General features: G+C 39.4%; 1 protein-coding gene across 1 annotated transcript in view; it reads right to left on the reverse strand.

Moving 5' to 3' along the window:
* Positions 1-23,646, reverse strand: part of brinp2 (bone morphogenetic protein/retinoic acid inducible neural-specific 2) — a 257,324-nt gene that overhangs the window by 80,587 nt on the left and 153,091 nt on the right. The window contains exons 3-5 of the mRNA XM_073490443.1: positions 21,450-21,640; positions 17,133-17,314; positions 6,036-6,141 (exon numbers count right to left, since the gene is read on the reverse strand). Of these exons, the coding sequence (XP_073346544.1) occupies positions 6,036-6,141; positions 17,133-17,314; positions 21,450-21,640 (479 nt within the window). The remainder of the gene's footprint in view (positions 1-6,035; positions 6,142-17,132; positions 17,315-21,449; positions 21,641-23,646) is intronic.

Raw genomic sequence — 23,646 nt, forward strand, 5'->3', positions numbered from 1 at the left:
CGTAGTGTAGAGTGGGGTAGTGGGTTCTGTTAGAGCTTAAAGCAGCTGCCTTCTGTTGGAACAAGGTTGATGAGAGCTGTGAAACTGAACCAAACTATAAAATAGAGCCAAAGGGTTTAGCAAAGTGCGACAAGTCTATGTGGGTCCATCTCTAAAAGTGACACCTGTCACATTACCAACATGTTTTCACTCCCAACTCGTCAAATACGCCAACTTGGTCAGTGGTCCTAAGCTACAACACTATACCTACTCCTCTTGCGTCAGTTTTGCAAAAGAAGGGCTCTGTGGTCAAGCTAGCAATAATAAATATGCAATGTCTGGTTACATACTTTCAAAATAAAGCTGCTGACAAACAGTTCACATATTTTGACATACTGTATTATGACCTTTTGACTGTTATTAACCTTGTGAAAACATTGCAGTTTGGGGCAATAGTGGATTACGTTTAGGAAAACATTCTGGTTTGGTTTTAAATAATAATAATAACTACATAATGTAATAAACAAATGATGCACTGGGGGGGGGGGCATTTTCAGAAAGGGGTAACTACAGCGTCAAACTTTGAAGCGTATGCTACTGACCAGGCTAATGTATTTGACAGATGGGGATTGAGAGCGGGCTGCACACTGGACAATACACATATTAATATAAACATGTCATCAGTGCAGAGTTAATGTTGTTGCTTATTTAGTCACAGACATGAATTGTTTCCGGGTGCTTTAAATCGCCCTTCATGGGAATCATGAAGTAATCATGGGAATTTGTTCTGGGAGTATCTAAAGGTACGTGTGTGAAGCAACAGTCTAAAATGCATTTATATATGTTAGAAGAATGCTTTACAACATCTAATCAAATTCAAGGTTATACATAGCGTTGCTGTTCTGAAACCAGGCTTTTTTGTTTTTTATGTTGTTAGATGCACACTGCAGCCAGATCCCATGCTGATAATACTCATCATTTGAGAAGCACAGGCGCACTGAATGCATTCCAACAACACTACTGCCTTTGGCCTTACAATGGGAAGGCAAATTATACTCTGAGACATCTGAAGTACCCACTGTGAAGCAGTGACTCAATGAAATGTCTGATACCTTACACCTGGGATTTGGTACAGTCTCAAGGACAACCTTAAGTGACGAGAAAGTTTGGTCCCCGTTTGTCTCCTTTTTAGAAAAGGTTACAGATCAGCGCAAGTGATTTTTCCTTATATGATAGCTCCTAAAGGAAAGGACAAGGCCCGATGGTCCGCGAGGATAATGGTGTTTTGATATTCTCTTTTCTGTTTCGCTCTTTTAATCTTTTTGTCTATTAGAAAGTCTGCCCACAAGGCCGTTCTGTTACAGTATGTGCTTATGTGCCCAAAAAGATCTTGTGATCATCCAGGGCAGAAGTTGTGATCATCATTTCAGAAGTAGAAGTAGTATCTGCTACTGAATTATTAACACCTGTAGTGCTTCACTCCTCAGAAGTATTTTTTTCTGGTTCGTCAAAAAGAAAAATGGAAATAAGGTAGTGAGCATAAGCAATCCATGAGAGCCCCACAAAACACAGGAAAACAACCCTGTGGGGCACTGTTTGATTTTCAAGTGACCTTCTTAAAACTGGTACATCAAAAAACAGAAAATAAGGTAAAATCAGTGCTATAGGCTAAGCCGGATGTAACAAGACTACAAAGTCAGGAAATAATAAGGTGGGTGTGCTGTTGCTGCACCATTATGTCAGCTTCTTCTATCCTTAAACTCATGACAGAACTTTACACAAGTCACAAGTCATATTTATCTGAGGTCATCTACGGAGAAACACTTGTTCTGTCATCTCGTAAGTAAATGTGTCCCCAGCTGCGTCGACTTTAAGTCTCCTCAGATGTCTCATTTAACTCATTCTCTTTCATTGTGCATAGAAAATAACAAGTCATCTAAAGGGGAACTTTATAATTGACTATCTATGAAAACAGCAGGGGGTGTGCTGCATTATTGAAAATAACTGCATTAAGATTTAGAGCAGTATGCTGGTGGAAAACACTATCAAGCAAGCAATGGCTCACTTTAAAATCCTCAGTGACTTAGGTTGCATTTCCACTGCAGTACTTTCGTTTTAATACCTTTTGAACCCTACCTAACTTGGTAGGGCAAAGCAGATTTGACATTTAGGTACAGGTCCCATTGTATAGTACCCTTTGAAGGTACAGTTGCCATCGTTATAGTACCCTTTGAACCCTACCTAACTTGGTAGGGTTCAAAGGGTACTATAACGATGGCAACTGTACCTAAATGACAGATCTGCTTTGCGTTTCCACAACAGACAGTACTCTTAAATGTAGGCGGGAGGTTCGGGGTTACCACTTTCACCAGCATTTAGGAAACAACAGGGGAGACTGTTCTTAACTCTTAATAAGCTGCTGCATTTATTAATTGATCTGTAGGCTACATTACTGCCCGACCGACATATACAAACTGATAACCTTTTTCCCCCTCTGCTCTGCTCGCATTCATCGCCGCTCACTCATTCTTGCACGACCACTCACTCCTTACAATCCGACTCTCTCTTTTGCTCAACCACACAATCTCTACACACAGCACATGCGTGTAGTTGTTTATTACAGCAAGGGAACAAGCTTTACCTGAAAAAAGGTGGCAGGCAGCGAGAAAGAAGACTGCTGAAAAAGCAGGGAGTGAAATCCTACTTCAGAGTGCAGTGGGCGAGATGACTCTGGTTGTTCAGACTAACCAATCAGTGGGCTGCAGTGTTTTAACTCCACCTTTTAGTGTTGGATCAGTGCGGTAGGTACCTCAACAGAAGGGTGTCGGAAAAACAGGACTGTATGGAAAGGTTATTTTGGTACCATCCACAACTTTTAATAATGGAAATGGAAAAATAACCTTTCCAATGCGTAACAAACTGAACTGAACTGATGCAGACTGCTCAGCGGAAACAAGGCTTCATGTCAGGGGTTCTCAACCCACTTAGAATGTGGGGGAGGACATGCAGAGTTCACAAGAATTCATGAGGAAAGTTCAACAATTCATAACTCATTCGAAACATAAGGTTTAAATATGTAAGAAACTGGATTCATTTATCCATATCAATTTAAAAGTTTAAAACATTGATTGGATTTTTTCTATAATCCCCATTACCTCAAATAACACCCCTGTCAATCCCCTCCTGAGGGGCTGCCACAGGATATTCAATCCTAGAAAAGTACAATAGCTAGCTTCTAATATTTGATATGGTATCAGTTTAATATTTTTCAGTCTCACATCTTATCCAGCAGGTAGAATGTTCATAAAATACCCACATCAGGATCACCATCATTAGAGATGTGGACCAGCGCAAACAAAAGAACATGCACTGCTGCAGTCTGCCAACAAAAAAAATCCCTTTTCTTTTTAAGTTCCAGGCAGGTGTGTACAGAGCAGAAGCATAATCTTCGCAGAGAATTGGGATCATACATCCCACCAGTATATTAAATATGAAAATCTGTTAAATAAGGCAGGTTTGTTCACCTCAGTGTTAAACTGACCCCAAAATGCACTGGATGTGTAGTGTTCACCGTTCATTGAACCCGTCCTGCTTCATCTTGGCACATGTGCCAGCCATGAGCAGTGAACACAACAGCTGTGTGTGTGCGGCTCACTCGCTCTCCTCAAGATTTTGTGTCAGTTTCCTTTCCTCCACATGCAATGTGTCGATTTCTAATTCAGGAGGAACATAAAAACGCAGTCGGTTTGAATCATGTCATCAATGGTACGCATGTAAAATATTAACAAGTGTGCTACTTTCTTGACTCAGCTGGACTAGTGTTTTCACGAAACATCAATCACTTGCCTTCTGAAAATTGGATCTGCTTGAATTATATACAGATGCAGCCTCTTAAAACGCCCTGTTCCTCCGTGACAGGGCCCATACCAGTCCGTGACGGGTGTGTGCTCGGACCGGGAAGAGCCTCAAATCCTGGGCCTCTGCAGTGAGAGCAGGGTCTCTGTGCATGGGTCGCACGCTGAACTACTGGGGTGCCATTTCAATCGGAAGAGAAAGATCTACATTGACTGATTTCATGTGCTTAAACAAACTACACCGGACTTCTCATCAGCATGAGGGTGAGTCGATAATGACTGAATTTCGTTCTAGAGTGAACTATTCCTTTAAGAATCATTTATTTGTGAAAAAAGCCAGTCATTTGTGAAAATGCCCAGTCCGCATGTGACATTATTCTATTTCCATTATTATTTTTGGGGACCAAAAACATTCACAAAACACAAAATAAAAGTTCAGATATGTTACAGACAATCAAGTGAAACACTAAAATATCCCTAACTAATTTTGAGAAGTGTATGAAGAAGTATTTTCAGGCAATTTCATGTGCTGTGTTTTATTTCTATGTGTGGAAATTCTAATCTACATATGAAAAAAGCCAATGACATATGAATGTGTGTAATTCATATGAGAAAATGTAAATTTCATATGTGGTAAATTTCATGCATATGTGAAAAAAGCCAATTACTTCAATCATCCAGCTCGCATGTGGCTTTATTTTCTTTTCACATATTAAAAGTTTAGTTTACATGTGAATTGTGATTTTCACATGTACGTAAAAAGGCAAATTTCACATGTGATATTTACATAAGGGCTGTTTCATAAGGAGCCAAACAACTGCTGACACTGTTATGGCAGAATAACTCAGATGCTATTTGTGCAGGCATAGCCTCATTTCCCAGATCTCCAAAATTGGCCATTGGCATTTAGAATTTACCCTTCTAATGGCGGCTCCTCACATAAACCTTAAATAGTCTTCACACTTGTAACCTTATCAACCTCATTTATACACTACACATAGCGTCTACCTGCAGCCTGTCCACATCAGAAAAATGAACACATAGACTGACTGTGAAAGCAGATTATCATGACTCATGTTTACGTTTCTAGTTTGGCAGCGACCTCTGGTGGCTGTAGTAGTTATTATGGCAACAAAGGAGGAAGTCATGCGAGTTGAAGTCACTGGGAATGATGGTTGGGTTAAACAAGCACAGGACTTTCATTCAGGCGACTGCTGTTCATGTCCACTGTGTTACCAAAACTAAATTCTGAGTTATTTTATTACTAACGTATTCATGTGACGTCAAATACAAAACATAACTAAAGTGGTAATCATCATATTCAGTTGTTTAGGTATGTGGATGTGTTTTCTAACTGAAGATTTGACCCCTGGCGAGGTGATACATTTCTTTTGACTAATAATAGTAATAGTGGTCTTTTATAATTGTATCCCAGCTGTGAATTAAAAAAATATCACTTTGTCAACAGATATTTACTCTTGAGATGCAGAGATGAGGTATTTAACTGGAGGCTGACATTTTGACAATGGCTTGTTTGCCTCAAAATAAATACAGAAGCTATAGTTAGTGCTCTAAAATAGTATGTACTGCTGCAACACATTATAGTGCACATTAAACTGATTTACACAATTAATTACAAAGTTAATGAGGTTATTAAGCCAAGAACATTACCCAGAGCTCTTTTTGCAGCATGGTGGAATGTGTAAGAGAGGTTTCTTATTCCACTGCTATCCCCATCGAAATAATTTGTTTCAGTTTTATCAAAAAAGAAGGCTAGTCAATAGATCACCACTTGAGCTTTACGTGTGTACTGAGTGTTCCAGGTGTAGTTGGAGGGGTTAGGTTGGGGTCAGCGTGGCCAGACAGAGTCCATCTATAGCCTGGTAAGATAACAGATTCCCCATGAGACTGAGAGCCAGTCAGGCAGAACAGACATATAAACTACTGCAGCGTAAAGTAAAGGGTCATCCCGGCCAACTACTACACACAGGAGGTGAGAGGCTTGGCAGGGTGGTGGATTGAGGTGGCAACACTGTGTGTGTTCAAGTGTGTGTGTGTGTGTGCTAAAAAAAAAAATCCTATCCCTTCAGTGGACCTTTTCTTCGGGGCTGTGACTCTCTGTGAATGTGCCCATGAATTTAAGATGAATATACGTGAGAGAATGCATGTGTGTGTGTGTGTGTGTGTGTTGTCATGCCTTACCTTTTAGGTGGATCTTATTTTCCGGGCTGTGCACCAAGACTGAGCTAACTGAATCCAAGCTGTCATAGTTACTGCAGCCGAGAGGGCCCGTCCTTGTTTCAGTTACCTAGGAAACAGAGAAAGGACAGATCTATTTACAATATATGTTGTGTTTTTTTTATAATGTCACATTAGCAGTGAATGAGGCAGATGTTTGTTCCCGTTTCAGGCGGTCTAACACACAGCTTGTGGCAGGCAGAGCGTGTGAAGGCAGGCAGAGGACTGGATGTGGCAGAGCCCTCTGACAGCACAGAAAACTATTGCCATCTTTTGCTTTACCGCCACACCTGCAACCACAGCTGCCCACAGTGTGCCGGCTGTCTTGTTGGAGGACAGTGGAAGGGAGGGAGGGATGGAGGGAGACAAGAAATGTGGGGGAGAGAGCGAGTGCAGGTGTTTGCAAAGGTTGATTTAAACTCAGAAGCAGCAAAAGCAAAGACAGGAAAGGTCACATTAGGTCGAATGAATTTCAGCAGACGTGTGCTGTTGTGAGGTCTGATAATATCGACTGTAACGTGTGTTTTTGAAGGCAACAAGATTTGTGGGTGTATCAGTTATAAGATACAATATTACAGATGTTATGCATGATCATGCCACTGGCAAAGTTGCACTGGTTAAAGAGAATTACAATTGACTCTTCTTTAGAAATGTGATATGACTCACATGCAATATTTTTTTTCTGATAAATAATAAGAGTGAGCAACAAGCACAACACATAACTTTCAAAGTTTTGCTCAAAGGTTAAGTGTGTGGGATTTAGTGCAGATTGCAACCAGCTGAACACCCCTTGTTTCATCCTCCCCTACGGTGGATACTAAGAAACATAAAAGACGCTCACTAGAGCCAGTGTTTGGTTTGTTCGTTCTGGGCTACTGTAGAAACAACAGGGCAGTCTCACAGGTATCAAAACACAACAATTTCTAGTTTCAGGTGATCACACATAAAAAGAAACACATTAAAAAAACATTTCTGCCAATAGATCTTTCTAAATCCTACACACAGGACCTTTAAATCCTAACTATGAGAGGAAAAAATAAAATAAAAAAAAATCATTACTTGTTTTTGGCTGCAGGGCAAAATACAGCCGTAGCCCATATAATAACAGTTCCTCCCACAACACAACACCCAGGTGGACACAAATTTTCTCCTCATCAGGCTCAATTCTATGATGTTGTTCAGGATGCTGGCTTGTTATTACTTCTCCATCTGTCCATCAGGCACTGCTTGAACATCGTTTAGTCAGCGCTGAGTCAGAAAGAAAGGCTGAAGTAAAGTTATTTAAAAAGCATAATTTTTAAGTAATATTTGGATAGCGCCAATTCACAATAAAAGTTATCTCATGACACTTTCGAATTGGAGCAGGCTGATACCATACTCTCTGATGAATTTATTTACAGAGACCCAACATTTACCCCATGAGCATGCACAGTGGATGTAGTCTGATGAGGTGTGTGATCTACTGGTTTTTAATGATCTCTGTTTTGTGGCACATTTGTGTTGACAAATGTTACACACAAGAAAACAAACACAGAGAGGCAAACTCACCTCCTGGCAAAGTGAAGGGAGTCAATAGCCTATATTTAGCGGTATGAAAAAAAAGACACATCATGAATTCATAATTTGAGATAAAAATGAAGGTGAGTTCGATGACGGCGATGGTCTCATGCAATAATGTGAAGACTTCTGAGTAGTCATGGGTCAGACTGTGGCCATGTTTACGGGCTGCGCGGCTGGTTTGTGCCATTGCAACATGGTTTGTAGTTTTAGATAGTATCATGGTAGAGTAAAGAAATAATTTCTTGCAGGTTTAAGGTTTGGTTAGATTCAGGCACTAGGGAAACATAGCAGATTGGATTTAAATACATAAGTACTTATGAATAATATTGTATTTATAATAATAGAAATAAAATTAATATTAATCCACAGTATTTAGAAGACATGAAATGCCTATCTATCTTCTTCACTACAGTCAAGACCACTGTTGCCCCCTTATAATGATGTTCCAACATGATTCAAATACATAACCACTAAAACAAATTGAGAGTGGATCAATGAAGAATTAAGTAATATTTCTTCCATGGCTCCAATAGCATGGGTAGTCACTTGAAGAAAGAAATATCATCTTCACACTTCAGGATAGTGTTATGTTCAATAAAGGACTCCTTATCAGCTGCTTGATATCCTTAAAAAATGTGCACTTTTGTCCACACTGCTGTATTTTTATAAATTCCTCTCACATACCTGTTCTCTGCCCCTATCTCAATGGGAAGAACAAAGAAGAGCAATCTTCACATCCAGTTATATATGTCTCAGTAGGAGCTAAATGGAGTATTTTCTCATACAAGGACAAATAAAACCAAGTTCTCTCCATGCTGAAATCTCTGCAATCAAGGTCAATGAAATATTAATTGTAGCAGAAACATCTGACCTGGATATTAGTGCCTCTAAGATACATGTCATGGAAAATATCATACACAACACTATCCTACTTAATGTGTTTTGTAAGCTGCTGTGCTGTAGGGCTGATTGAAGAGAAAAGAAAGTGCAGACACAATAATGAGAGAAACATAGAGGACGAGAGTCAAGCAGATAAAGAAAGAGAAAACGTGTGTTAGTGAATGAAATGTTTAAAGATCAAGCATGAAAAAAAGACAAAAAGAGCATGAGGAATGAAGACACATTTTCAAGGAAAGAAAGAAAGAAAGAAAGAAAGAAAGAAAGAAAGAAAGAAAGAAAGAAAGAAAAAGAATGAGTGATTGATGGGAATGGTACGATTAGAATAAGACGATGGTTATGAAGTAATCCCAGCTAAATCACACAATTTGGCAAATGATGCAACCTGTGAGTCCCTAAAATAGACTCACTCCTCCCATCGTCACACTCTGCCTTACAATCAGATTGCATCTATAATGAAAAGAAATGGAAGCTAGCCTTCAAGGCATTACATAAGATCCACATCTCAAACATCTCTCAAATATCTTTAAAAAAAAGACGTTGCTGAGATGTAGTTGAAGATACGCCAGGGATAAAGAAGAGAAGCAAAAGGAGATTAGTGGAGGGGAAAGAGGCCGTTTTGGGTTGTTGTTTAAGTCACAGATGTGGGCTCAGATAATCTCTGCTTTAATAATGAAAAACTGTTCTGATCTCATTCATGTTGTTTTACTCACTGTGGAACAAAATCAGTTCTCTGTTCAACTTAAATTCATTCTAAAAATGATCTGAACCCAGACTCTGAACTAAAAGGGAATTTTCAGAGGCAGCACATTGCTTACAAAGTCAATGCAAAGATGCTAACAGGTGCAGATCTGCTTTGGGTGGTGTAAATCAAAGACGCATCAGCCCTTATGCTGAAGTTGTGCCACATCACACACATTTTCAAGAAGAGAGGAGCAGAAAGCTGTCTGGAAGGAAGATATCACATACAGTATGCTGTTAGTTAACTACAGCTAACGTCTATTCAGAGGGTACTCTGTACAGTCCATGTTTACTTGCTCCATACAGCCAAACGCTCTTAAGGAGTTCGCTACATGTTAAACACAGAATCTTCAACATGAACTTCTCCACCAGTAGTCACTCACTGGTGAGTGAAAGCCCTTATAAGCTCAGTAATGACATAAGGTATGTTACAGTAAAGCTCACTACAAGACTGTGAAAGAAGGACACATGATGTGATAACTGTCAGGCAGATATTTGCCTGCTGAGCTATTAACCTGACAAAACAATTCTATTTCGGCCAAGCAGCCTGAACTTACTACTGAAATGAAAACAACCAAAATAAGGGCAAAATGTCATGTCTATAAAGGTGATGCAATTGGTTAGCTTAGAAAATAAAAGATGTGGTCAGTGGCTTTGTAATTTCATCTTCTAAGAGTTGTGATTCGATTTCACGATAGATTCGTGAAAGTAAAACATGACAAAAAAAATTGCAGTCTGGACATTCCTATACAGATCATTTCTTAGCCTATTTATTATCTGCCATATTTTTATGGGAGGCCACATCAGTGTTTTCCCACTCAAAAGTCTAATGGTAGAATATGTTTGAGCCAACCCCTGGTTAAGGACGTGGTTTCGGTGGAAGGATCATTGATAGAACAGTTTTGTTCGACAGTTAGTTTGAAAACAACAATAGCGGCTCTTAAAGAGGTTAGCATGGATGCTGTTATAGCATCAGTTGCATCAGAACTGGAAAATGTGTTTCAAAGAACAGCACTGAAGACTTTTTTAGGTGCTAACCTCTGTTTGCGAATGTTAATTGTGATTTTAACACACATAATTAATATCCCAATAGGACGCAGTTTATACTTGCATTTTTTGTTTGAAGAAACCATGAAAGATTCGGAGCTGATAGATTTCCACTGTGTTACAGCGAATACACACTGGGCTTGTTTGTAACTCATGTGAGGAACTTCAATGATAATCCACCTGAGAGCTGCCACCCCCGTTGTTGCCTTTGTTAAAATTCCCAAGAGCTCTTCCCTGAGTGGATGGTGCAACCTGGACCATTTAGTTTTTAATGTTTATTCAACAATGTGCATTATTCAAACATGAAACATGGCAGAGTAGTGTGTGTTTTCTGATGACCCATGAAGCTTTTTTTACATTCCCATAGCAGGTGATATAATCAGTAACTGTTTCTATATTGTACCTGCATAACATAATGCATTAATGTTCATATTTCAAAACTCAAATTGCGATTACAGATCTATAAGATGTTATTTGCATTAATTTAAGCTATTCTTACATCGATGTAACCTCTTTATTGAGGCAGAACACATCAGAAGGTTGCAGTGTCTTGTTTTTCCTTTAAATGTACAAGGAACTTTTGACTGCTTATGAAACAATTTGATTGAATAATCTTACATAAGATACACAAATAGATAGATTACCACATTGCTATGCATCCTACAAACAGCTGTGTTTAAAATAGAAAAATAGCATTAGAAATATGTTGCTTCTCTCCTCATTCAAAAATTGAAGTTCTTTGTAGCTGTTTTAATAGTAGTTTTTGAAGGGGCTTCTAATGGTTTTGATGGTCTGGCACAACTAATAAGGGTAAGGCTGCATTAGCCCAACAGCAAGTTTTTGCAGATTTTTCTAGGTCAAAGTGATGGTGTTACACAAGACTGCAATATATTCAGTGTTTTTAATATTCTGCCCTGCTCATGGATGTATATTGGAGGGACCAAAAAAACCCACCTATTTATATAATGTAGTACACAACATAGTCTAAAATGTCCCAAACCTACAGTGAACTGACCCTACTAACTAACTGAGTGTACTGCGTTTATCAAAGCCTGACACATCTTATGCTGCATCCCACTCAACATCAGAGGTTGGAACTTCCAAGTTTCCAACCTGCGACCTCCAAGTACTCCAGGTGCACAACGCACAAAAACTTATAACAAAATGGTGTCTCTAGCTCGCACAAGTAAACCCTCAGCAGTGCAGCCTTGCATATATAAATGATATAGAGGAGGGGAAAGACACACAAGGTAGCAGATGGCATTACACATTTTCATTTATAACACTTTTATGTTTGGAAACGTATCTAAATATTCCATTCACAAGCCTCATACAAATACTGTACATCCTACCCCCTCCCCATAGGTGCTGCCATTGTTGTGTGACGTCAGACAACTGCTCCCTCCTGGGGAAGATGGATTTGCCCCGAGTTTACAAGTAGGAAGTGGCATTTTATCGAACGTGGGTCGGAAATTTTAGTCGGAGTTCCGAGTTGTATGCACCTTCATTACCATGAACACAAACACAGCAGTTCATTTTGACTCGGTCCAGCATACACCATCCTGCCGCTGTAAACACTCACTAGCACAAATGTGTATTGATCTGCAGCCAAAAATAGCCCCCAACAAATGCTCTATTTCCTCCTGTTTGAGTAACATTTGTGGAAAGCCAGTGCCCAGCTGTTTTAGGAAATGACTTGCTCATTTAAAAAGATGAACTAGATGTCTGTGACTCGTTTTTAAAGATGTGTTCAGTCAGACGACATGGACTTGGGATTCAGTGCCATAGACAGGGAAGGAATACATTGAGGGACAGACCATTTTAACTGCAAGATTAACTACCCAGGAGTAATTTCTCCTGCTATATGACATCATCAAATATAATTTTGACACCACAAAGGAATATGGGAGATTAAATTAACAGCAAAAGTGGGAAGATTTAAAGCTGGAATTATTTTTCAGGAGTGTAAAGCTTAAACTTTATCCTTCCGTCACTGTATATTGGTCAATAAAAAAATCATTTTTACAAAGTTGTTTTTACTACAACGTGATGAGGTTTTATAGACGAGTGAAGTGTCTAACTGCAGTTTCCCCGCTGGTTTTAGCTCTTGACAACTGCAGCGCTGTGATAAAAATGATTCTTTACATCATACTGTACAAAGCCAGTCCTTCTCATTCCCAAACAGAATATTTCACACAGATGTTACAGAGGGTTTAAAGAAAACTGTAGTCTAAACTGGACATGTGATTGTGGTTACTCCACTTTATTGCTGGAGATGAAGGTAATGTTTTTTCCCTCCCACCTCCTACTCAGCGCTGCAGCGACATGCAGCCCAGAGGCGTGCGTGGACACAGGTCAAGTACCTCCCACTCAGTGTCGCTTCCTCTTGGGTGATGAGTTGATCTGGCAGAACGCGGCGTAGCAGGTGGCTTGCATAGCAGAGGTCCTCATTTGCAGAAACATGTAAGGGATGCTCTTCTCCAAGTGGGAGTAGCTGTGTGTTTGTTGGGTTTGTATGTGTGTGTATGTATGTAGGCTGGTGGACAAAATATCACTGGGTGTTTGCAGTTGCTAAAGAAAGAGACTATTTTCCTGCCTGGCAGTCATATATGCTGTAACTTTGGAGGTTCTCCGAGCATGTCCAACTAGTGCGAGTCCCGCAGGTAGACCCAATACACTCTGGAGGGATTATGTTGTATATCTCACATGGCTCAGAAATGTCTTGGGATCCCTCAGGAAAAGCTAGAGGTTCTGGCTGGTTAGCTAAGCCTACTGTTACTGTAAGCTGGCCCCAGATAAGCAGCAGAAAACAGAGTACATGGATGGAATAATACATTTGAGAAGGTTATAAAGCCCATCAAAATGTGGATTAAATTATTGCTGCATAACATTAAAAATTCATGACTTATTAAACAGCAATCAAAGCTAAAGTTTTGAAAATGAAAGCAACATGTTTAGTTATTATTTATGAGGAGTTTAATAGTCACAAACTCAGCTAATCTTCTTCATCAGGACTGTGTCCTTGTCTCTGCACTTGGTTTCTTTGCTTTGGTCTGACAATCAATTTATGTTGTTTTATACAAGTTATTTTGATGTCACAGTTTTTTTAATTTCAAATTGTCCTTTTTTAATTCAGACTAAGATTCATAGAATATGCCCAAGTGGAAGGCAACCAAAACAAATGGCTGAATTCCTTGCATGTATGCTTGCTAAACTGAAAAAAAATTACAGATTTCTTCATTTCAGACTTTGTTGGGATGAAATGTTTTCACCTGACAGCAGCAGCATTTGAATTATAATTTCGGTTGATTTCCTCAGTCGGAGTGTCTTGAGCTTGGGCTGCGATAACTCTGCGTCTTTCTCGGCTGGCATATGATACCTCTGGGGCAGCTTCAATTCCCTGCCTTATGTTATGCCGTTGCATCTCGCTCTCCCTGTTTTAATGTTACTTTTACTAAAGCTTCACCCGTCACAAAACTGCTAGAAATGTATGAGGTGGGCGGAGGAGAGGACTTTTCGCTCTTTAGAAGAGTTTGGGAGAGTCATTGGTGTGTCCTTGCTCTTGACAGCTTGTGTTTCTCAAACCCCGCTGCAGAGATGGGGAGGAAGTAGAGTGGCTATAATGGAAGTACCCCATCATGCATTTTGGAGCAATTCTTCCTTTTTGATGTCCTTTCTGATAGGAAAACATGGGGTGATTTTGCAGAAAAAAGTAAAGCAAATGTTTTTCTCTTGAACTCGAGTTCACTAAAAGTCTAAACCAAACTACATCATGAACAGCTGTAGACCTTTCATTTTCAGGTAGAATCTTTATTTAGAAACACGAGTTTCAGCTGCCTGATTCATCACCATGACCAGATCAATCTGTTTGTTGGGCAAAATTTGATCACAAGATCCACCCATGTCATCGCCCCCATTGTACTCAGAGTCCCGAGTATAATAAAAAGGCTTTATTATTATACAGCTGGACATAGCCATCATCAGGGTGAAGTAAACTACAAACACAGACACCAAAAGTATCACACAAGCCAAAATTGAAATTCAAAACTAGTTTCAAAAGAAATTCCAGATAGAAATGATCTACACCTTCGCACTCTCAACACATAAAATGTCCTGAAGATTTAAACTACTGTGAGTTTGCACGTGAAGGGCTCCGTGGTCAAGTTTGGCACAAAACAACCTGCAACGCCCAGACTTTCAAAATAAAGCTTGCTGATGGACAAACATATCATATACTGTGACATATTATGACTTTTGAACTGTTGTGAAACGGTTCAGTTAGGTTTAGGCACCAAAACTACGGGGTTTAGCTTTTGGAAACATCCGCCTTGTGTCAAAATTACTTTCAGTCATGCACTTACAACAATTTACGTAAGTTCACTTACTCATGCAACATATCTTAAAAACAATTCAGTGTTGACACTTGGTCATACGGACCGCATACCCCATTCTCCAGATGGAAAAGTCTTGTGGATGAGAAAAGTAGATTTGACATAGGGCCTCTTTACAAGACAGGATCACAGATGAGGTAATAATGCTTACGTCTGAGGTACAACTAATCAATGTGCAAATATTCAAATTGTGCACAGCCATTTGACATACAGTAGAACTGGCACTTTTGGGGACTTTGTGCAAGTGCCCTGTCTGATTTATAACTCAACTAGATGTATTATTAGAACAGCTTTTGCTTTAAGGATATCCCTGTGTTCCATTGATTTAATAATGACGTTCCATATCAAATGTTTTGCAAAAACCTAGATTCTAGTTAAATTCCATCAATATCATACATAATTTTGCATTAGTTTGGAAAACTGTATTTGGACCAAACCACAGAATCTGACACCTTGTCAGAAACTGTCAATATTTTTGACTAAGGACATGCTGTTGAATAGGCATGAGAAGCAGTGTGAAGCCGAATTTGTACAGTGTGTATTTCACAGAATATCACTGGATGGATTGAAAACAGACTAACTGAAGCAGAAAACAGATCTTAATGGACGCCATTTTTACTCATCTACAGCTATTGACTTTTTTGCAAAAGATAAAGGATGGCTTTAGTGCGAGAGTCACTCATTAGCCTGATCCTACAGACACAAATGTATCACAATGAGCAAGATTTCAGTTTATAATTAATTCAGGCTTAGCAGATAATGTGTTTTTGTGGCCTTATGTTGTCAGCTGTTATGACTAATGTGCCACATTCATACTTCAGTGAGCAAGGAGATTCTTGTTGTTATTTCCTGCATATTTAAGAGGTGGTTTGCAGAGTTGAAGCTTGTCAATAAATGTAAAAACTGCTCTGAATATAGAGAGGCTATCTGTTTTCCTTCTTTTTTTCCTTTTTGCACTCTGAGAACATCCCGCACTGAAACAAAGTTTGTCCGGAGCATGTTTTCACTCATATTCCCTGTAGCTAATATGTTATGTAAAGGTTGTGCAACAAACTTTTTTTCAGTCATTAAAATTAAATTTCATGTTGTCATACTAATCTTACTCCTCTTGCAAGGTAAAAGCAATTTTGCACTGGGTCCAGAAGGCCTTTATGTTCTCTGTTTCTGATAAAGAAACATTCGAGGCTTTGTGGGAAAATACATTTTCGAATAATCAAGTGTTTCAGTCACCCTTTTCAAGCGTCTCTTGGCAACAAAAATGGTCAATCTAACCTCTGCATCTGCCGAGTGCTGTGTTTTCAGCAACGGCACTTGGAAATGAGCCACCTTATTCAAGGTACACACAAAGTTGACACTTAGCAATTACTCATTTGAGTCAGAATTGCTATTTAAGTTGAAGCATGAAAGCACAGTCCACCCACCCACACACCTGCTGTCATTACATATAAGTCAACAGATCTGTTCCGACGTGAAGAATGTATCGCTTGCTTTGCTTTCTGTCGTCAAGAGGGGAAAAAAAACAGGATTTATACAAGGTAAAACCAGGAGGAGGAGGTAATGGGATTTATTTTCCTGTGTTCTTTGAGTGGATTTTAAACAAAAATTGCTCCTCTTTGCAATTAATGATGAAAAGAGCTGGCAAAAGCCTGCAGGTGGGTTTTGGATAAATGACAATTCACCACATAAAGACAAGTCGAGTTTAACGTGCGGGCAAATAAAGTGAACCAAAGAACAGACTTATGTGCTATAAAAAAGTGTTAAACCACTTTAAATTTAGTCAGAGCCACATTGATGACAAAATCAAACAGCTCTCCTAATACTTATGATAATTGCCATGTGTTTTAACCCTCATGTGATACAACTGCACACACACCTATAGGAGAGCACAGACCAACAGGTAACCCAGTCCAGGTGGCATACAGTAGAGTACAGTATGCATAGATAAACTTCTCCCACTTGGACTTTAAAGGAACTTGACATTTGCCATGCTTTAGTGGCTCTCTGGGCTGCAGTGCATACGCTGTGTTTTTAATCCAGCCTGCCATTTTTAACAAATGTCCTTGCAAGCTCTCTCCTGTCTCCCCCCGAGCCTTTGAGGAATGATGCACCTTGAAAAATAATCTTTTAAAAAGATTGTTTGTGTGCATACCTTACAAGCAAGCAGACCTATTTGTTACAAGTGCAGCGCATAGTAATATATCCCAAAGGGACACTTTTATAGGAGCGTTAATGTTTGCGCGTCTACCTTGATGGGGGGTTGTTTTTGGACCTGGAGAACTGCAAACACAAGTCAGAGCTTAGAGTGCATTTGCATAGGTGCTACGTATTGAAATAGACATTTTCCAGGACTATTTGAAAGTGAAGTATATAGATTTGCATTTGTACTGTGAGTAGGCTTAGTGGCTTGCATGCTTGTGTACAGTACCTTGATGGCAGAGGTGGCGATCTGGAGGTGGTGCAGTCGCCTTAGGGTGCTCTCTCGATCTGTGAAGTAGGAAGCAGCCAGCTGATGGAGCAGCTCCAGGGACACCACTGAGCTGTTGCTGCTGCCCTCCGACTTCTTATTCAGCTTCTGCTTGTCCAAGAAAATGGTCAAAGACTCCTCTCCTGTGGATGAAGAGGTTGACTATGTTGAAAAATCAGACTTATTTCATTTTTTTTTTCTGTTGAATAAAGAATCCTCTCTATAATAAGCTTACAAAGGTGAAGTATCTGAAGGGTCACTTCCATTGTTACATTCCACCATGCTAGAGCAACAGCCTGATGTTATCCTTGGAAGAACTCAAGTGATATTCTGCTTCTGCATTTGACATTTCTTTGGCAGGCCTTCACTGTCTCATTGTGGTTTTGTGGTTTATCCACTGTGGTGAAGATAATGTGTCACTTGTATTTGCTTCGCTCCCTCTCATGAAATATTAATAGCTAAACTATTAGCACTTAAGTCATACCAAAAAGACAAAGGGTTGTACAAATATGAAGTTTCTCATGAAATCAAAAAAATTGAAGTAGGCTATTTGCCTGCTTGATGAGTGGTTCCTGAGCAATGCCAGTCACTCCTCCACTCCTGAATGGCTACTGACATGGCTCTGTCTATTTGTTGGCAATCCTGCAATCTCCCAACCCCTTAATTATCCAATGCGCACTTCTCACTTGGTTTAGTTTCAAAGCAGAATTAAAAAGTGGAGAAAATAAACTAAAGAGGTCTGCTAAGGAATTAGCATTTTAAGATAGTTGTTGGGCAGATAGGCTAGTATTGTATAATTTAGCTAACACCAGCAAGAACAAGCAGAAGCAAGCTAATGCGGATGAATTAAAGGTAATGTCAAGTTACCACAGTGTTGCATTCTCTAAAAGTTTTAACTTGTCCTGCTAGCTGTTTCAGCAGGAATTAAATATACAGAGAAACCTTTGAATTTGAGGCAGGCTAACTTTAGCTTTTACTCATAGCCTGTGTGGTGGAGCACAACCATACCTGAGTTTGGTGGAAAGTCTTAACTCTGACTTTTAACTCTTAACTCTGAAACGCTGTATCAGTTGGCTAGCAGGTAATTAGCTTGACATTTGTAGCCAAAGTCAAACCCTGAACTAGCAGATGTGGAGTTTAGCCATTGTTGTTGTAGTTTTCCTGCCTCTAGGAGGAGACACTTAATTGATTGTACCTACACTATACACCAATCAGCCTTAACATTTAAACCACTGACAGGTAAAATGATTAACATTGATCATCTTATTACAATGCAATGTTCTCCTTGGGGTCCTGACATTCCTGTGAGTGCCACTTGACATGCACCACCCACCTAAACATAGGACAATGTGCCCTGCCACACCACAAAAACTGCTCAGTAATGGCCCAACGAATGTGATAAGGAGCCCAAGGCGTTGCTTGAGTCCCTAAATTCCCCAGATCCCAATCTGACAAGCATCTGCGGGGTGTGCAGGAACAAGTCCGATCCATGGATGCCACCCCCCAACCCCCAGGACCTAAAGGATGCACTCCAATGTCCAAATGTCAGACACCACATGGACAGCCCCAGAAGTCTAGTTTCTCTGTCTCGATCTGTCAGAGCTGTTTTGGTGACACAAGGGGAACCAGCACAATATAAAGCAGGTGGTTTTAATATTGTTGCTGATTGGTGTACAGTAGCTGTAGTGTGCTTTTGAGGAAACCTGCCACCTACAAAGTGTCTTGCTAAGCATGTTTTACTTAGAAACTAGGCTTTTAGTGGTCACCCCATATTTTATGAAAGACCAAAGCTTTAATGCCACTCAAACAACGAAAAAGGTAGAGTCACATTATTGTGTTTCGGTCCATTGGTAGCCTATTTAACTGAATGTGACAATCAGGCTGGGTTCAAAATAACTCTGTGTTTGCTTAATAGTATACAATTTATATATTTAGCATCCCCCCATTTTAGTTGATTGTGAAATAGGCAGTATGCATCATGTAATACCTAATAATGTTTCCATGCGGTCCGAAAGCCGTAGAAAACTTCTTGCATGCCACCACCCACATGTTTTTTAAAGCTCATTTATCATTGTAATTGGCATGGTAAATTGTGTAAATCTTGTTGATGTATATACATTTCATTTCAACAATTCTATTGCACCGAATTCAGGAAGGAATGTCTTATTTAAAGTTTGTGAGAGGCTGCTGCACCTGTTGCATTAATATCCTTAAGCAACATCTCATTTCTTCAAAGTGATTTTCTTGCTTCACCAATTCAAGCATGCATTGGATTTGTAATTTATCCAATAAAACCACAGCATTACACTTACACTACATTTTTGTGCTAAAGACTTAATGCCTTTGCAACATAGTAAATCATACTCACAAGATTATATAACGTTATATCAGAGAAAAATTAACTCAGTGAAAACAGCATATCTAAGAAATGTACTTTAGCCATGAGGATAATTACACTGGCAGCACTGAGGCATCACCCACAATAAAAACAATCTTTTAAGTGCCGCTGTTGGTTGGAGTCTGGATTTAAAATGTATTTTGTTAATGCTAGACAGGCTGTCTAAATCGAGTCCAAACTTTCCTGCCACAATGGATCAATACAGACAAATTACAGTTAAAACCTTCCTTAATACTCAAAGACTTTTCACGCATTTCATGACATATTGCCGTGGTTGAACTAACTGTTAGTTCATTTTTTTCTTTTGGGCTGGAAGATGAAGTGGCACATAATAGGCAAGCATTACACCCCTAATGCCCCCCTTGATGATGGGCCGCCATGTCAGGCACTCAGATTTCTGCTAACAATCACACAATGGAATACAGCACAATTTATATAGCCAAAACAAACTGTTGCGCCATTCTACACCAATGATAACTGACACAAAGTGTCTAAAATCTCTTCTTTGCTTAGTTTCCCTAATATTAATTTATTACTTCTGCACATTTTTCAGGTGAGTGTATTTTATTTTTTGACAATCATTAAGATAATTTATTCACTTCAACCCAACTAACATCTGTGCAAAAACTAAACTTCACAGCTCGATGTAGCCATGGCTGGTGAGACAGCTCTAGAAAGGAACAAAGACAGCGATGAAAACAGTGATACAAAAAGAGAACAAAAACATATAGCTAGGGATGTGTGCATTCGCTCAGCCGGCCTAATCAGTATGCAGACTGCTTGTGCCATTTAGTCGAGGCTGTTAATTGCATATAGAGTCAAACTATCAGTGTGCCAGTGAATTCATCTCTGCTCTGTCTCCCGTGCTGATGCTCCAGCACACACATCTAGTGATAAGTGGTGCTGAAGTTAGGTGTCTGTGGATGCAAACCTACATCACTAAAATCTCAAAGAGATTGTTAGAAGAGTGTATGTGAGGAAAACAAGATTTGTCCTTTGTGTGAACCGTGTGGGGATGGGTGGTGGCCAACTCGGCTTGCTTTCGAAGATGTATGAGTAACGTCGGGCTCAAATTATAGTGTTTCATCATAATTTAAAGTCCATTATATCTCTTATAAGTGAGTAAGTATCACCTACTTTTTTATATGTTCAGTGTACTGTACATTGCAGGGTTTGACTGATCTGAGTATGCTGGCCTTGTAAATCTCCCCCTGACTCTGATGAAATGGATGCTTAGATGCTGAAATGTTTATACTGACTATCAATTTTCTACAAGTCCCTTCATAAAAATACTGCCAAGTATAAAATTCACCCATATATCTGGGCTGCTGCTGTATGTGATGACCAGGATCTGCAGTGTATCAATATCACGAGGTCGTTGCCCTGAACATAACGCAGGTTTCAGTCTTGTTTTGTGAGGCGCACACGATCAATATTGTTGGCGATTCTATTTTGTGAGTTACCCCTCTCTTCGGAGATTGAGGTTAAAAAGAAAACCGATAGAAGGAGCCAAATGCTGAAACGGGTCAATTTAATCCCTCTGCTTTGTAAGGCTCTCGCAGATGCGTGCAGTCCTCGTCAGAGGGAAAGATGAGTGGAAAATGACTGAGACAAACAAACAACCTTGGTTTAATCCTGCAGGTGCAAGGTGTGCTATTGTTGCCATGTCTGCTTTTCACTTGACATTTATCTTAAACACCACAGCCAGTACATAGATCTTACACTTCTGTAGCACTACACCAACGCAGGTTATAATTCAGTGTATTTTGCAGTGAATTCCTCTGAGACCCTAAATGAGTAGCTCATCTATATTTGGTGTGTCCCGACACATTACTAACCCGAGAATAAAGGCGAGTGTGTCACTTGCAGTCGTTGCTTACCTCCCAGGGTAGCAGAAACTAGGAAGTGGGTCCCATACTTCTTGATGAGGTTATCGTTGATTTGCTGCAGGGTTGGCCGTCGCCCCAGTAACCGCAGGTTGCGTAGGAACTCCGGCGCTAAGGGCAATGGAGCTTTGAGGAAATCTCTCTTCTCTGTTGCCAGACTGTTCACCTTCCAGTGGCTGAACTCCCTGAAATCATGAATAAGGTAAAAGGTGAGTTTAAAATTGGATGCAGACACATTCAGACACAAGAGAGGCTATTAAAGGCACTTCAGCCAGCCAGAATAAATAGGTGATTAAAGGTGTTTCATGTACATGTCAGATTGATTGAGACTGAAACTGTCACAAAGTTGCAGTGATGGAAGAAGAATTCAGAGGTTTAATTTAAAGGTTAACTCCACCAATTTTTCACAAAGTGTGTTTACAGGTCTTGGCGAGTACTACTGCATACTGTATGTGAAAGCATTTTTCTTCATTTTCAAAATCTGGGGCCTACATCATCCACAATGCAATTTAGCCACTGCAATTTATCAGATTACATGCAGCTTCCTCTGGAGCCACAAAGGGCTTTATACTACTTTTTCCACATATACAATAGTACTCCCCAAGATCTGTAAACACATCTTCATGGTTGAAATAGTGGAGTTACATCATAGAAAGGTAATGCACACCAATGACTTTAAGGGAGTGCTGATAATTGACAGCAGAATAGAAAGTGAAAAAAGTGTTGCACAGTCAGGAAGGCTCAAAACCAAAATAAAATAGTGGAGTTACCCTGTAAGTAAAAGTAGCAATACCACAGTATTTTGCTGAAGAGAAAGGGCAGAAGTATTCTGCCCTTTCTATAAAAAAGTAGTAGTATAAAAGTAAAAGTACTCATTATGCAAAATGACGCATTTCAGAGTAATTCAATATTACTGGATGATAAATAGTGATACATTAATATTTAAATCACCTTAATGCTGCAGCTGCTGAAGGTAGGACCAATTTCAGCTTAATCTATGGTAATACATCAGAATTTATTTGTTTATTATATTTTATATGAATCTAAAATAAAAATAAGTATAAAGTAGCATAAAATGGAGATACTCAAGAAAAGTACCTCAAAACTGTACTCAAGTACAGGACTTGAGTATATGAACTTAGTTTCTTTCCACATATTTCCCTTATACTCCAAGGATTTGTGCTGTAAAGTCAATGGGCCCATTTACTGGTCATTATTTGTCATTGCCCGTGTCCTGTATTACGATAAAATCCAGACACGATTTAATTCACATTAAATAGCCACATCACACATACAGCTGCAGTTTGTCTTGTTTTTACATACAATCAGGGTCAGTCCATAGGGTGTGGTAAAGCCCTTGAAGCCTATTTGGTAACTTGGAAAAAGAATAACTTAAATGCAACATCGGCAGTTACATGTACGGTACACATTGCGGACTTATCTGGATAGAATCCTTGGACTCCAAGCCTGACCAAAGTTTGCTCAAACCAGCCACTGATGTGGTTGGTATCATTTCCACTTAGCCTCTTTGATATTTACTAACAATTCAATGCATGAAGTGTAAATGGGGTCAGTGGTGCATTTTGACTTTCCTGGTAATGGTTGTTTACTCTTGCATGTTTTTGAAGAGGATAAACTCTAAATAGATTTTTCCATTGGCCTTTCACTCCTTCAACAATATGCTATAACCAAAAGGTGCCAAAGCCTTTCATCTGTTTGTGCTGTAAAAACAGCACCCTCCTCCTCTTTGCTTTGCTGAAAAGCAATCTTACAGTTTTTTTTTCACCAAATCCAACCCAATTGCTCACATATAAGAGTAATGTATTCTAATTGGTTTTCCTGTTTGTTCACATTTTGTCCCCAAAACAAATGTAGTGATGATTCATTGATGTTCATCTGTTTCCTGTTGGACTTTAATTAAGCACATTTTAAGCCACAAAACATGATTATGAAAATGCTGCATTTGACTCAATTCAAGTCAAAAGCCTTATAAAGCTGCACTAATATTATTATGTGAAAAAAGTGACTTGTAAAAGACAGTGACAAACCAACAAAGACGTATCACTTGACTCTGCAGCTCTCCACATTTTAGTGTCTTTCAGCTCATGGTTTTGGTTTTACAACCTATGACTTACTTACTATGACTTACACTATCTGGCCAGCACCAAATGGCAGACGAAGTAAATCATGA

The sequence above is a fragment of the Pagrus major genome, chromosome 21, assembly GCF_040436345.1.
Source record: "Pagrus major chromosome 21, Pma_NU_1.0".
In the NCBI taxonomy this organism is placed as follows: domain Eukaryota; kingdom Metazoa; phylum Chordata; class Actinopteri; order Spariformes; family Sparidae; genus Pagrus; species Pagrus major.